General features: G+C 36.2%; 1 protein-coding gene across 15 annotated transcripts in view; it reads left to right on the top strand.

Annotated features, from left to right (window-relative positions):
• Positions 1–16,813, top strand: part of IRAG1 (inositol 1,4,5-triphosphate receptor associated 1) — a 98,280-nt gene that overhangs the window by 77,377 nt on the left and 4,090 nt on the right. For all 15 annotated transcript variants that reach the window (XM_041464670.1, XM_041464683.1, XM_041464682.1 and 12 more), the window contains 11 exons: positions 33–111; positions 2,523–2,643; positions 3,493–3,523; positions 4,599–4,739; positions 7,119–7,250; positions 10,055–10,196; positions 10,854–10,903; positions 13,099–13,206; positions 14,406–14,473; positions 15,788–15,907; positions 16,520–16,651. In XM_041464670.1, the coding sequence (XP_041320604.1) occupies positions 33–111; positions 2,523–2,643; positions 3,493–3,523; positions 4,599–4,739; positions 7,119–7,250; positions 10,055–10,196; positions 10,854–10,903; positions 13,099–13,206; positions 14,406–14,473; positions 15,788–15,907; positions 16,520–16,651 (1,124 nt within the window). The remainder of the gene's footprint in view (positions 1–32; positions 112–2,522; positions 2,644–3,492; positions 3,524–4,598; positions 4,740–7,118; positions 7,251–10,054; positions 10,197–10,853; positions 10,904–13,098; positions 13,207–14,405; positions 14,474–15,787; positions 15,908–16,519; positions 16,652–16,813) is intronic.

Raw genomic sequence — 16,813 nt, 5'->3', positions numbered from 1 at the left:
CTACTTAGAAATATTATTGTTTCTATTCACAGGAGCATATTTTGATGAGAAATCAAAATTTAGTTGGACTTAAGCTTCCTGAACTTAGTGAAGCAGTGGAACAAGAAAAAGGTGCAGTATCATAAAAACTGGAAGGAATGTTTGCTATATACTGATTTTTATAACTGACTGTCATGTGGGGGTGAGGAGAAAAAGTCTTAAAATCTTCATTTGCAATAATAGTTGAAGCAGTCATGGAGGACAGCAATAAATTATAAATAAGAGATACCAATAATGGAAAGTACCTCAATTTCTTGATGATTTGAACAAAGAAGATACTGTAGGTATTATTATAACCAAGTGAAAAGAAGCACACGTGGAATGGAGTCTGTCTTGTACCTAATATTGTAGGACTGAAGTTTCAGTAACTTTCTGTAGAAACATTTCAGCAGTGATGGATTAAATGGATATAACTTCTGCAAAATATTATGGTCACAAGGGTGAATTTGATCCCTGGTGGTATAAATAAGAGATGGGATGCTTTATTCCTTTTTTTATTATTATTTTAGTATATGTGTGGCAAGTACTGAAGTGGCATTTTCACTTCTGGTCCACATTTCCATGTCAATGTGAATCAGAAAAAGTAAGGCCAGAAAAGAGTCATAAATATGTTTGAAGGATTGGAAAAATATGCCTTACAATAAGTGGGATTTTTTAACCTCAATTTCTTTGATTTTTAAGGAAAAATAAAGGAAAAGGCTTTTTTAAGGAAAGGGCTTAAAGCTCTGCATAAATGAGGAAAAAGAAATCTGCCACCTAATATTTTCTCCAATCTAGCACAAGCGAAAAATATTTCATTCCTCTAGCTGCATCTAAAAAGATTCAGAATAAGGAGCAAAGATATGAACCTGAGGATAATTCAATATGTGGAAGAACTAAATAGCAATAGTGTTTAGCTAAAATATTTAAACAAAATATATAAATTTAAAATATTTAAACCAAAACTATATATTTGTTTGGAAGTAGTTAATTCAGAACTTGTTCAGTGTGACATTAACTGAAATGAAATGAAAGGAGCTGAAACTGATTATCCAAAATTTAGTCTTAAGACAATTTCAATTTCAATTTTTTTTAGTACTGTACATTTTGCTAATTCATACATTTTCACTGGGACTAGCTCATGAGCCTTAAAGTTCCTGTGTCACTGAGAGATGGTTGAGATACTACATTTCATGTTATGTCTGGAAATGGACTCATTTTCAGTGTGAATGAATAAAGATGAAAAAGGCTTCTTGTCCTCTATATTTAGTGATTATATCTTTGGAATCTTAGACATGATAAAATTATTCCTGTTACTCTGTTAATGTAGAATTTCCCAGAAATTATTTAGCAGGCTCTGTTTGAAGGTTGCCATTTTACCAGCCTGCTACGTAATTTTGGCAGGTTTGGAAGTCTTGAGGAAAACATTGTAAATAAGATATGTATTACTTTATCCACCTTCTCAACATGAATCTCATGAGTATCACAAGGTTTTTCTAGTCCAATAAGTTATCTAAATGGTAGCCAGAACTTTAAGGGTCAACTCCTTGTCCTCAGCGGGGAAAACAAGCAAGGGGTCAAATTCTTAGTTAATTTGTTAGGGAGACCTACTTCCTTACATTGTCAGGGAAGCCACCTTTTCAACTGGAGTGGTAACTTTGCTTAAACAATAGGAAATAGATAGTTCATTATTGCTGTTATGAATCCAATGCACTGTCTCCATCATGGTTTTTATCAATGACAAGTTGCTGTCACCATCTGAGTAAACACAACTTTGCATCTACACTAGATAAGTGGAATGCATTCATTCTGGAGACACTGGTGTCAGGCTGGATTTTATGGGGATACACGTGACTGTTCTTATGTAAATAGTGGAATTTTTTTATATAAAGCAAATTGACAGAACCAAAATGTAGCTGGATAGGATCTCCCATTCTGTTCCATCTTTCATGTTAATACTCTCCAGATTTACACACTAATTACATAGCAAGTCTAAGAATCCTTCTGTTAAACTTAGGAATGGGAGAACTGTTTAAAGATTCCTTCCCAAGTCTGAGATTCAGACTGGGGAATCTGCCTTTCCTACAGGAGAGTCCTTCATGAAATTCTGGTAAGACAGAAGGAGGTAAGGGAACTAAAATATGTGAAATTAAATAAAATGAAAGTACAGAAGCTAAGTAACATGAATTATAAAAAAAAATATTAGCCATGTTTTGGTCCTTATGAAAGTGACAGAATTGGAGAATGTAAGTATAACCTTTATATCCTCTTTCAATGAACATACAGTGCAAACATGTATGCAAATTACACGATGTAATTTATAACAATAAATGGTGTACAAAATCTGTATATGGTCCATTACACTGCACTTCATCTTGGCAGGTGGCATTTAAAGCCTTAGAAAATGACAGTATTCTATTACAAAATCTCAGCTAAAATAGTCCAGAAAAGAATGTTTGACTTTTCAAGTAACATAATTTTTTTAAATCTGGAAATGTTTTTAGGCCCTTCACCTCTCCCTTCCCCCACTGAAGAGGAAGAGACAAAGAACAGCTCTGACGTCATGCCCAGCATTCCTGATGTATTGCTGCGAAAACTGCGAGTGCACAAATCACTTCCAGGAAGGTAAAAGCTCATTAGGAGTGGAAACAAATCACCCAGGAGAAGGCATACTAATGGTCTCCAGCCAACTTCCCTTCCCTCCATTCATAGGGAGATCAATTGTTGCATTTTAAAATGTGTAACACAGATTTACTGAAAAATTTTGGGGAATGCATCAGCCTCCAGTAACTGGCCAAATTTTAAAATTCATTTGAGAGTTCTCCATAAGAAGTCTTAAACCTTAATTGCATGCTACAAGTAGATTTTTATACAGATTTTTCCACTCCTGGTTTCCAGGACTGCTGCTGCATATATGAACTCATATTGAAAATATTATTTCTCACCCCCATGAAAATAATCAGGCCAGATGATGCTTTCCAATGGTAGAATTTGGGCATGTAAGAGTTCTGCAGTTTTTCTGCAGGTGACAATTTTTTAGGGAAACTGAGTTTATTTTGCAGACATAGTTGAAGGACTCACTTGTGAATTCACTGGTTTGGACTTTTCAAGACATTAAAACAATTCCAAACTTAGCCAAAAAATGATTCCTCCATTCAGCCACATGGTTATGTATCAAAACCACCAGAGCCTTCACTTATCTGAACTGTCAATAAGGATTCTCTGTGCAGGTGAAATAAATATTTAATATTTATGGCGAAGGAATTATTATATACATTATTTTATATAAATGAATGTGTGAGGTGAAGAGCTTCTGAGAAACCATTGCTTGATTGTAATCAATACTGAAAAGAATTGGGAAACTCTAGAAACTCAAACATATATTTTGTTGTTCTTTTCAGTTAAGTATTAGAATACCTTTGTTTTTAGAGAAAAAGCTAATTAAAATGTGATTTTTTAAACTTTTATTTCTAGCTCCCCACCACTTACTGAAAAAGAAGTTGAGGTAAGTATGTTATTATCTTAGACATGTTCCAATTTTATATGTTTACTTGTGGCAATTAGAATGAGGTAATGTGGTGATTTTTTTCTCCCAAAATATATTTCTCATTCAAAAAACCCCAAAACATATTGAAGTCCATCAAAATAACTATTTTGTGAAATACGAGCAACAGAAATTGTAAAACAACAGAGTAGGAATAAGCAAAACATTTGTTTGTGTTTTTCGTAATAAAATATGAATTCACTTTGGAAATGGTTTTAATATTCTAAAGTTGTAAAAAAATTTAGATTAAATAAGACCAGAAACTCAGCAATTTAAATTGCATTTTTATTAGCTAAAATGAGCTTTGGGACATTTTTTAATAATATCCTGCTGTTAGTTTACATAATTTTAGGTTCTCAGTTCAAGCCAATAATTTTGTTTGCAGGTCTCTCTTTAGCTTGTAGCATTTGGTTCTTGTATTTTTTTTTAATCACATACCAGTCAAGGAAAAGATCTTTTTTTACAACACTGCAGTCTACTGGAACCGTTGGTGCCTTGTGCTTGGCAAAGTATTAATCCTAAGAAATTAGTAAACTCTGGTAAAGAAAGAAACAATCTTTAAAAGCAGGGTGTAAGAGAATAAAAATATTAGCACTTAATATTTTGCTGGCTTCAGGGGTAGGTGTTTATCCCTTAGGTAAAACAATGCTCATGGTGAGCTCATCCCTGGACTTCCTCTGCACAGACTATCTGTTTAAAAACCTTGGGGACCCTTGGAGGAAGTCCAGCTAGAAAACAGATCCATTGTGATTCTGGTGCTTCTGGTAGGCTGCTTCCTTCATTTTGTCTCTGCCCTACAGAGCTCCCAGAAAAACATCCAGGAAAAGAGGCAGCAATGCATTTATTATTCCTATTTTAGTGGAAATAAATAGAAGTGATTTTTCGAAGAAAACAAATTAAAAAATACTTCCAATTTTCTGTTTCAAAACTTATTTAAGCAGCAAAGTTAGTTAAACATATACCTTATTCATAAACTGTTATTGAAAATTATATTACTGTGAGACTTATTGGAAAATGCCTTTTTTAATCCAAACAGAATGTATTCGTACAACTCTCCTTGGCCTTTAGAAATGATAGTTATACATTGGAATCTAGAATTCAGCAGGCAGAGAGAGAAAGAAATCTTACTGAAGAGAATGCTGAGAAGGAACTGGAAAACTTTAAAGCAGCCATTACGGTAAGAAAACAGTGTGGGAATTCTTTTCCTGAACAGTAGTGTACATGAAAGTGCACACACATTGCAAATATGTTTGACTTGTAAATTCAGCCCCAAAACTTCATTTTCTGCTGCTCAAACTCCTTGCCATGAGCTGCCTACTACTCTGAGAGAGGGCATATTCTGCCAGAGTGGGCCAGCATTGGTGGAAATGCCTAGAGGTGCATCCCTGGGTCTAGCAGATTTAAGGAATATATACTAGGAATTTGCTGTTCAGTAGCTGTGACATAGCTAAGAGCATTCAGAACTGCAGTTGGAGCACTGATCCATGCTCTCCTGGGCAGGACCTTCTTTAGCAGTGAATTTTAAGTGTCCAGATATGAAAGATACCAAAATGATTTGAAATCTGAATCCTGAGATCTGTAACTTGAAACGAGAAAGGCCTCTTAACTGCAGATACTGGAAGGCATGATGTGTGAAAGGAAACAGGAAACAGCAAGGAATATTTCAGGAATAGGTACAATCTCAGGCTCAGGCTAGAGCATGAGTACACTTAGATTCCAGCTGTCCCTGGTGTTCCTTTACAGCAGTAGTTTTGAGTCCTTCCTGCCAGCTTTCTCTAGGTTTTCTATCTGGAAAAACAAAAAATTGCTAAGATGTGTCAACTAAAGTGCTGTGCACGTCTTTGTGCATAAAGGGAGAGATGGTTACACACCAGGCTGGTAAATGAAATAGCCTTAGACCCAGCATGCACTATTGCAAGGAGGTGCTGCCATTCTCATGAGAATAGTGAGGAGATCATATGATTCTCCCATTTACTTTATCAAGAACATCAGGTAAGAAAATATACAATTAAAGAAAGATTGTGATCTTCACATCTTTTCATCTGGAGTTCCAAATCTCCATTTTCAATTATTGTTTCTGTAAAAAAAAAGTTGAGAATATTTTGCTGCTCTTCACTCTATTCCATGTGTAAAGAGCAAGCAGAAACAGCCTATTAAATCTCAGGGTTTTCAGACTGAATAAGTGTGTTAGATTTGCCATGTATTTCTGTAAAGAATACCTAATTAGGCACCAAGGTTCATGTTGCCAGCATAGGACAGATATTATTAGGATGTTCTTCCTTTAAACAGTTCACATGCTACAGTGTGGCTTTTACAAGCTTTTTTACATAATCTATAGGAAAGTGGAAACTGCCTTCCCTATTAAAGCTTTTGTTCTGTACAGTGGAATAAACTAACAAGCAATTAAAAGCAGTGGTGGCTTCTGTAAAATCTCTATCATACTAGACCTAGACTTGTTCCAATCTCATTGAGAGTTTGTCTTCATTTCTGTAGGACAGGCACATATTTTATGGCTCAGTGTCAGTTTTACCAGTGTTTCTGATTTTTTAAATCAGTCTTGTGATAATTGATGTGTTATTCAGAAGCCTAATTTCAAGAGAGAGCTGATCTACATGAATTTCCAATTTATTTTTTTTTTGAGAAAATAAGGAGGTTACAGTTGTCAAGAAAGAAAAGGAAACTCTAAAATTCTGTGCATGTTTTTCCCTAAACATATTCCCTTATTTCTTCTTGGTTCTTGCAGTCAAATTTTGGCTGCAATTTATTATCAAGGTAGCATTGCAATTCTTGAGACTATAATGTCTTATTTTCCAAATAAGTGAAGTATCATGGAACTGAAAGAACACATGTGGCCTTCTTAATACTTGTGTCCAGAAAATTCAAGTGTCCTTTGTCCCTCAGCAATCATTTTAAAGTGATTTATCAGGTTTTTTAAGTGATTAATAATTTCAATCATGAAATGAACTTAGCATTTGCAGAGTTCACAGGTTGTTGTTATAGGACACCAAATAACACAACGCAGATATGCAGCTTTTTTAAGGTAAAAAAAAGTACTTTTAATTTTTTACTCCAACATTTATAGATTTCCAGAAGTGACAGTGTATTGGAGGGTGACAGTGTTACCTTCTAATGACACTGGACAAACCAACAGTCCATCCAATTTCTTCTCTTCTATAAAAGAATGCAAAACAATAAATTATTTACATAAAGTGTGTACAAAAGTTTGTTACAAGAATGTAAACATCAGAAGGCTTAGAAAAACTTAAAAGAACAAAAGAATAACAGGTAGCAGAGCATGTTTCCCTTTAGATTTGAGAAGGGAAGTATCACAAATGTGGTGAGCCCTCTCTAACTCCTCAAACTGTGTTTCTGCAGCTTGCAGTGAAGCACCAGGGCAGCAGCACTCTGGGCTGGGTGTGGTGGCAGTGCTGGCACCCCTCTGGGGCTAATCTCTCCATGAGGAGTTCTGCCTGGACATTTCTACCCCATTTTGAGGCTCTGGCCACTCCATTTGAACTAAAAACATGCTGATAGAGCTGCTGTGTTTTTGTTTCAGTCTTCAGCTCACCTGTGGCACCACTATGAGCACAGGGAAGCCTACCAGAAGCTCCTGGAGGACATTGCGGTGCTGCGGCGTTTGGCTGCCAGGCTCTCGAGCCGCGCCGAGATGGTCGGAGCCGTTCGCCAGGTGAGGGCATCCCGGTCTTTACCTGGATCCTGGATCCACAGGAGCACTCTTTGCCAGCCTGGGCTAGAGTTTTATTTGTCATTTTGACAGATTAAAGATAGCTGTTGTAGTGTCAGGTAACACAGCGCTGCATCCTGGAAATAGAGTTCCAGCAGTAGAAGATTGCCCATTAAGCTATTTAACATCTGTACAACAGGAGCATATATTTTCATTCAGAGCTACAGCTGCATCACAAGAAACTAATTTCAAATCAGTGCAGCACATAATAAAAATATTAAGGAAAAGTAAAAAACAACTTTTCTGGGTCAAAAAACTCATCTAATTCAGACTCCTGCCTTTGGCAATAGCTGAGTCAATTACAAAGGGTATGAGAACAGAGTGAAGAAAATAAGAACACATCAATACCCTCCCAGATTCAAGAATGTTCCCTTTGCCCTCTAAAGTAACCAGACTGATGCCAGTGACTAAGGCCTTTGAGGGTTTGAAAACAAATGTGGTATATCACATAAATAATCAGATAGGCACACAAGCAGGGTGTGTGCCTTATATGAATATAAGACAACATAAATTATTATATTCTGTGAAATGCATGTGAACTGGCATTTTCTTCTAATTATCTTAGGAATTTTCAGTAACGGAGGCCCCAATATTTCCTTAAGAACAACAGCTTACATAATCTATAGGAAAGTGGAAACTGCCTTCCCTATTAAAGCTTTTGTTCTGTACAGTGGAATAAACTAACAAGCAATTAAAAGCAGTGGTGGCTTCTGTAAAATCTCTATCATACTAGACCTAGACTTGTTCCAATCTCATTGAGAGTTTGTCTTCATTTCTGTAGGACAGGCACATATTTTATGGCTCAGTGACAGTTTTACCAGTGTTTCTGATTTTTTAAATCAGTCTTGTGATAATTGATGTGTTATTCAGAAGCCTAATTTCAAGAGAGAGCTGATCTACATGAATTTCCAATTTATTTTTTTTTTGAGAAAATAAGGAGGTTACAGTTGTCAAGAAAGAAAAGGAAACTCTAAAATTCTGTGCATGTTTTTCCCTAAACATATTCCCTTATTTCTTCTTGGTTCTTGCAGTCAAATTTTGGCTGCAATTTATTATCAAGGTAGCATTGCAATTCTTGAGACTATAATGTCTTATTTTCCAAATAAGTGAAGTATCATGGAACTGAAAGAACACATGTGGCCTTCTTAATACTTGTGTCCAGAAAATTCAAGTGTCCTTTGTCCCTCAGCAATCATTTTAAAGTGATTTATCAGGTTTTTTAAGTGATTAATAATTTCAATCATGAAATGAACTTAGCATTTGCAGAGTTCACAGGTTGTTGTTATAGGACACCAAATAACACAACGCAGATATGCAGCTTTTTTAAGGTAAAAAAAAGTACTTTTAATTTTTTACTCCAACATTTATAGATTTCCAGAAGTGACAGTGGATTGGAGGGTGACAGTGTTACCTTCTAATGACACTGGACAAACCAACAGTCCATCCAATTTCTTCTCTTCTATAAAAGAATGCAAAACAATAAATTATTTACATAAAGTGTGTACAAAAGTTTGTTACAAGAATGTAAACATCAGAAGGCTTAGAAAAACTTAAAAGAACAAAAGAATAACAGGTAGCAGAGCATGTTTCCCTTTAGATTTGAGAAGGGAAGTATCACAAATGTGGTGAGCCCTCTCTAACTCCTCAAACTGTGTTTCTGCAGCTTGCAGTGAAGCACCAGGGCAGCAGCACTCTGGGCTGGGTGTGGTGGCAGTGCTGGCACCCCTCTGGGGCTAATCTCTCCGTGAGGAGTTCTGCCTGGACATTTCTACCCCATTTTGAGGCTCTGGCCACTCCATTTGAACTAAAAACATGCTGATAGAGCTGCTGTGTTTTTGTTTCAGTCTTCAGCTCACCTGTGGCACCACTATGAGCACAGGGAAGCCTACCAGAAGCTCCTGGAGGACATTGCGGTGCTGCGGCGTTTGGCTGCCAGGCTCTCGAGCCGCGCCGAGATGGTCGGAGCCGTTCGCCAGGTGAGGGCATCCCGGTCTTTACCTGGATTCTGGATCCTCAGGAGCACTCTTTGCCAGCCTGGACTAGAGCTTGTGTTCACCATCTGAGTTTTATTTGCCATTTTGACAGATTAAAGATAGCTGTTGTAGTGTCAGGTAACACAGCGCTGCATCCTGGAAATAGAGTTCCAGCAGTAGAAGATTGCCCATTAAGCTATTTAACATCTGTACAACAGGAGCATATATTTTCATTCAGAGCTACAGCTGCATCACAAGAAACTAATTTCAAATCAGTGCAGCACATAATAAAAATATTAAGGAAAAGTAAAAAACAACTTTTCTGGGTCAAAAAACTCATCTAATTCAGACTCCTGCCTTTGGCAATAGCTGAGTCAATTACAAAGGGTATGAGAACAGAGTGAAGAAAATAAGAACACATCAATACCCTCCCAGATTCAAGAATGTTCCCTTTGCCCTCTAAAGTAACCAGACTGATGCCAGTGACTAAGGCCTTTGAGGGTTTGAAAACAAATGTGGTATATCACATAAATAATCAGATAGGCACACAAGCAGGGTGTGTGCCTTATATGAATATAAGACAACATAAATTATTATATTCTGTGAAATGCATGTGAACTGGCATTTTCTTCTAATTATCTTAGGAATTTTCAGTAACGGAGGCCCCAATATTTCCTTAAGAACAACAGCTCCAGATTTAGCCCTGACATGGAGCAAATGATTTGTTGGAGATGTGTAGAGGTTACCTGGATATTTCCTTCTTTTCTTTCTTAGGAGAAGCGTATGTCAAAGGCAACAGAAGTAATGATGCAGTATGTGGAAAACCTGAAAAGGACATATGAAAAGGATCATGCTGAACTAATGGAGTTCAAGAAACTTGCCAATCAGAATTCTAGCAGAACCTATGGTGCATCTGGTAAAGAAAAATAAAAATTTAAGTGTTTGTCTTGCCTATAATTCAGAGAGATGTTGGTGCTATTAATGATTTAAAATAAAGTATTGTGAAACCTGTTCCTGAAGTTCTGATCTACAAGAGTAGATTTTCAAAAGTTACAGAAATAAGTTGATGTTTCATATGAGCCATATTTAATACTATTGTACAGTAATTTGAAGTCACTATCACTTGCCAAATTCTGATGAGATCCAATCATATTTTCTTGTGGCCTTTTGCAAATCCATTTAACCTGCACAATTTTAATGCAACTACCTTTTAGGTCCAGATGAAGGTAAAATTTCATTATTAAAAACACTTTTTCTTTTTGCAACCTCTTCTTTCCTTTGCTGGAAACTGAAATATGAGGATTTTCCTTTGCAAGAACTTGTATATGGAGGCAAATAATGGGATTTTTGCCTGATTCAGTGAAAATAGTAATGATTTGGTTATTTGCAATAATTTCAAATTTCTTGTGCAGGTGTAATTGAGAAGACAGCTGTATGGCAACAAATACATGGTCACTTACAGACCCTGTGTAAATATACTGTATCTGAGTTTGAAATATAAGCAAGGGTTCTGTTCATATTATTTGGAGATACTCACATAGCCTAACTGTTCTTTATCTTTGTTTCTGTGCAGAAGATGGGGTTCCTCGTTCATCTAGATCCATGTCTCTCACTGTTGGAAAGGTATATAAAGAAAACAAACATTTTATGTAGTGACATTTCTTTGTCTATATACACTCAGTTCTTTAGGCTGTGCTCAAACAGCGCTGGTAAATTCTCACTATCATTTATGCCATTTAGTGCATGTGCTTTTTAATTTTGGATACATGACTTAGTGTGGCTTTGTGCAATAGCCTGATGGGGAACTCCAGTGTTTTACTTCTGCAAAACTTTCAAGTGTTGGAGATCAAGTCTATCACAAAACTTGCTAAAACAACCAATGATTTGAGAGGCATGAGTCCCAGTATGACCATTATGAAATTTGGTGATCAGGTGCATTATATTCAGTCTACTGCTTATTTTCATATTTTTATTTGATTGGGTTGTAGTTCTTTAGGTTTAGTTTGTTCCTGCCACCTCTGAGTGTTGGGTATAAAGAATTACAGCACAGAGTATGCAGAGGGCAAGATGGGATTTCACAATCAGAACCTCAGAGGTTGAAGAGGAGGTCTCAAAAAAAGACTAAATTTTACAGGGATGAGTCCAAATAATAGAGAGGAGACAAAAAAGAAGCCAAACACTAGAATGGACTGCCTACCGTGGCTGCAGACTTGCCAGTGTAGTTTTTCAGGAGCACATTAAATAAAACTGTCATTAATGAATAGGTATGCTTGGTTTTGTCTAGAACCACAATCATGGAGGGATTCCTAAGTGTTCACTAAAGCTGTATTCACTCCTTTCCTGTTAAGTTGTCTAGAGCAGAATCTTAAAAATGTTTGGATATGCACTAAAACAAAGCTGTTAGATGCTATAATGTTTTGATATTTTTACTTAGTTGGAAGCATAGATTTTATAGGATGAAGCATTTGGCTACATAACAAATGACAGCAAAAATTTTCATGATCTGTACTTGAGCTAAATATATTGTTACAGTTAGCATGTGCTTGTCATAAGAGAATTTTTATGGTCTTTGGGAAATATAAGCAGTGTTGCATGATGCTATCTAACAATTCAGGGGTGGGGGAGAAGGGGGCTGCTCTTTTGTGGATGTTTTTGTTTCAGTAAATTATAATTAATATGTTTACATGTAATTAATATGTCATAGTGATTACACTATATCATAATAGGGACATAGCAAGATAAGAGTTTCATGTGTGGCTTCATTATTTCCAGTGATTGTAACACTGGCGCTTTCATGACACATCTGTTTTCATCAAAGATAAAGGCCTATGATAAGAGCTGGCAATATAAACAGAACATTTCTGTTGTGTGATTTACACTGGCTGCAGACTTGCCAGTGTAGTTTTTCAGGAGCACATTAAAAACTGTCATTAATGAATAGGTATGCTTGGTTTTGTCTAGAACCAGAATCATGGAGTGATTCCCAAGTATTCACTAAAGCTGTATTCACTCCTTTCCTGTTAAGTTGTCTAGAGCAGAATCTTAAAAATGTTTGGATATGCACTAAAACAAAGCTGTTAGATGCTATAATGTTTTGATATTTTTACTTAGTTGGAAGCATAGATTTTATAGGATGAAGCATTTGGCTACATAACAAATGACAGCAAAAATTTTCATGATCTGTACTTGAGCTAAATATATTGTTACAGTTAGCATGTGCTTGTCATAAGAGAATTTTTATGGTCTTTGGGAAATATAAGCAGTGTTGCATGATGCTATCTAACAATTCAGGGGTGGGGGAGAAGGGGGCTGCTCTTTTGTGGATGTTTTTGTTTCAGTAAATTATAATTAATATGTTTACATGTAATTGATATGTCATAGTGGTTACACTATATCATAATAGGCACATAGCAAGATAAGATTTCATGTGTGGCTTCATTATTTCCAGTGATTGTAACACTGGCGCTTTCATGACACATCTGTTTTCATCAAAGATAAAGGCCTATGATAAGAGCTGGCAATATAAACTCAGAACATTTCTGTTGTGTGATTTACACTGCTGAGCTTTCAGCATGGAGGGAAAAGAGCAGCATCTCTGTGCCACGCCTCATTTCACATGGAGCACTTGCCATACATACCAGGCAGCATAAGATGAATTTCTGGGGAAAAACCATGACCTTTTATTTTACTTTCGCTCCCAACTCTCCTTTTCCCAAAGGGGACACTGACCTACATCTTTGCCACACAAATTAATCTACAGAATTGTTCTTCATTCTCTCTTGTTGTATGGTAGAAAAAATAATTGTTGTTTCTCCCAGAATATGCCTCGAAGAAGAGTCAGTGTTGCAGTTGTTCCTAAATTTAACTCCTTGAACATTCCTGGTCAGTCACCAACAGCTTCACCTATACCTTCAATGCCATCCCTGGTAAGTAAAACCCACATTTTTACGTTACCAAGTTTTGTCTAAAGCACTTTTGCACAAGGGCAAGCCATAGTTATTGTAAAATGAAAGCTTTTTCATTGGTTTAACTTGTTTTGAATCCTGCTGAAGGGGATGGACAGAGGTAATTCCTGTTGTTTAAGTGGATATTGCAATTGACCTCCATGAATGATCCCTTTGGGAAGAGCTGAATAGGGCAGGCTGCTGATTCACAGACACTGGACTTTGGTGAGGCAATTTGCCTTTTAATCTGAAGTAACATGCAGGAAAGAAATAATGAAAATAGCTGTACACTGTAAAAGAGAAATTTCAACCAGAAACCACAGAACACAGCTGGACTGCTATTCTTCATTGCCAGAAGTCCACTGAACATCAATACCTGTAATTAATGTACAGAAATGTGCATGGTAGCAGTTCAGAGATTCTGTGATGATCTGGGATCAGTGGAGCCGTCAGCCTCTATATTGAATTTTTTTTGTTAAACTTTAATAAATTAAATGAAACTCTAATCTGAACATAATAAATCCATACAAATGCTTTGGAGAAAAACTGCAAGACATACTCACTGTTCAGAGATGAGCTAGGATGGGACATAACCGTAAAGTTATGGAGTTTTCTGTTAAACATATAGGGTTATTTAAATGAGGAGTTTACTGAGAAGCTAAATCTATTTGTCTGTTTTACTTGTAAGAAAAGCTTCTGTTTGTGCAATTTATTTATTATGTACTCAGAGTCAGTTGCTTCAGGAACCAGGTGTGTTTGTTTGCCACGGTTTATTATGAATGATTTTTGTTTCAAATTTCCCATTGAAAACTCAACTAATAAATGCATGTTCTTAGGATAATAGGAGAGGAGCAAGAGAATAATTTTACTGGTTAGTGACCAATATATGAAGGAGAACATTTTCTGGGGAAAAATAAACAGGGTAGAAGGAAATGTCAGAGAAAATTGTTAGTGTGCAAGTCCATTGTTTACTCTGGTTAATGGGAGCAATGTGGAAGCACCACATTAAAGATACTTTGCTCATGAATGTGGGAAGGAAACCTAAGCAGCACACTGCCTTTGTAACTTTATTGGACACTTATTAAAAATCAATTAATGTATTTTAATTGGTATTTAATTATTTAGCCATGAATGTTAACTAATTAAAGAATGCAACATTTATTGCTGTGTTTTACTTACAGACTGAATCACCCAGTAATGGAAGGAGCAGCCTAACATCTACTCCTGCTCTGCCAGCACTTCTGGAAAAGTGAGTTTTGTCCAGGTCATCCCACTATCTAGTAAATGATAATACTAAATGATAATTTAAAGAATCATTATGTAGTAGTGATATTACTACTACTTGTTAGAATGCTTTAAACATGCAAATTAAAAGCTTTCAGTGTGAATTTCATGTATTTTAGATTAGTGCTGAGGCAGGACGAAGTCTATCTTATGTCCTTGTTTTACCTTGGGCTTTACTAAGAATGGAAGTATGCAACGACGGAGAAAACAAAAATGGGGAACTACAGCACTGGCTGCTACTATTCAAAAGAACTCTGCAAGATCTAGACCATCTTTTGAAACTGCACAGAAATTCTGTGAGAAAATACAACCAACCAAACAAACAAAAAAACCCTTATCAATATTTCACACCTAGGAAAACAAATCATGTTACCAAGTAGCAGAGGCAGAACTTGAAATTCATGTTTGAGCTTAAGTGTGTGTGCATGGGCCAGCTGGTCAAGTAGTGTAGAATTACCCAGACCAGTACAGTTTTGTGTGTTTAAGCACTTGAAGCTTATACTCATGGTTTGTTTAAAGACCAAGTCAAAATAATGTTTATGGTTAATATGACTTGAGAGAAAAACCATTGCCCACAGATGGTGTCAATCAGGTTGAACTACTTTAGTACCAGGAAAAGAGAGCCCGTAAAAAGAGTGAGATTCCAGAAGTTGAAATGGGATCCATTGTTGAGCTTATTAAACCTTGACTTTGATAGATGTGCTGTGTATCAGTCACTAACCTCTCTTTCCCAGATAATATAAATGACAGGAGAGCACTGCAGGAGGACAGCAAAACAAACCAGCTTATCTTCAGGCTAAACACTCCAAACCAGTATTTGAGAAAAGTTGTAGAAATTCAGCACAGGAGAATACTTAAAAGGCAAAAAAAGCCCAATGTTTTGTTGAATTAGTATTTGACATTACTTCTGTTATGTTCCTCTTATGTAGCAGGTTACAATTTCTACGACGAGTTTTAGAAAGTTGAGGGAAATGTTTTCATGAATAGCAAATAAATGTCATGGATGAGCCAGGAACAAAAGGCTGTTTTCTTCTTTTTTAAAGAAGAATTAAAATGGTAGTTTTTTTACCTCAGAAACATAATAATTACTCTTCTTAAATCACAACATCCTGAAACATCCTAATATTTTTCTTGGTGTTCATTTTTTTTCTTTTGAAAGACATTTCTCCAACGTACATTAAAAAAGACAAATCATGACTCACAAAATTGCAGCATGCTCCAAATACAGCACATTTCCCTGATGTTATTTTCTATCTGTCTGCTTCTTTTGTCTTGGCAGTGGGAAGTCAAATGGAGAACCTGACTGTGAAACCTCAACTTCTGTGCTGACACAGAGTGGGTTGGAAGAGATCAGTGCTGAAACTAAAGCCAAGATAGAAGAGGAAGCATATAACAAGGGGTGGGAATATTTTTTGTGAACTAAATCTGTAAATTTGTGCTACCAGAGAAGGACATATGTTTTTAAAATTTAATTACAGTAGCTATGTTGTTGGTGTCATAAAATTCTTCACACAGCATGTTTTGGGGCAATTAAAAACTTTGGGATCTGTTTCTGACTGTCAAGCAAAGAATTTTGCATTATTTGAAGAGTGAGACCAATTTTGATCCTCTCCTGCGGAATCCAGCATGCCATCTGACTTTAGCATTGAATTGCATTTATTCTCCAGGAAAAAAAGAAGTATCTAGAGGATATTTAAAGTGATGGAGAGCTATAGAGAAATGTTTACTGGCTCCTTTACAATAGACAGAAATTGTTCTCTGTGGAGAACAACCTCTTTTTTTTTTTGTTCAAAATTATAAATTTGGTATCAGCTCTAATATAATCCTCTGTTCAGGAAGCGTGGCTGTCTGTGTACCTTACTCGTGGTCGTCAGCTAATTTTTACTCTTGTTCAGGTGCTGCAACACTTCTACTTGTGTTTACATGTAACAAAACATAAAGATAATTTTTCATTAAATAAGATCATGCTTATACATCCTACACTAAGAAATAAATATTTTATCTGATAAAGATATCAGGAAGCCTTGAAGAAAACCAAAGAACTTCAGGAGCTGAAGGAAGAAGATGAAGAGACACCCAAAGAAAGTTATGAGGAACATGAAGAAAGTGAAAATGAAGATGAGATAAAAAATCTGAAAAGCAGGTGAGAGAGTGGTGTAATATGTCCATACAAGAGAGGCCGCTTTTTTCTACTCATGGTACCCAAGCATTTTATACTATCATTTTGGCATGTTCTCCTCCTGGGGAAGCATATTGAAATAACAGTATTTTCACAGAAAGTAATATTCTAACACAAGACAGTTGC

Source organism: Pyrgilauda ruficollis, unplaced genomic scaffold (assembly GCF_017590135.1).
Source record: "Pyrgilauda ruficollis isolate IOZ18807 unplaced genomic scaffold, ASM1759013v1 scaffold182, whole genome shotgun sequence".
In the NCBI taxonomy this organism is placed as follows: domain Eukaryota; kingdom Metazoa; phylum Chordata; class Aves; order Passeriformes; family Passeridae; genus Pyrgilauda; species Pyrgilauda ruficollis.
This window is presented reverse-complemented; position numbering and strand designations above follow the sequence as displayed.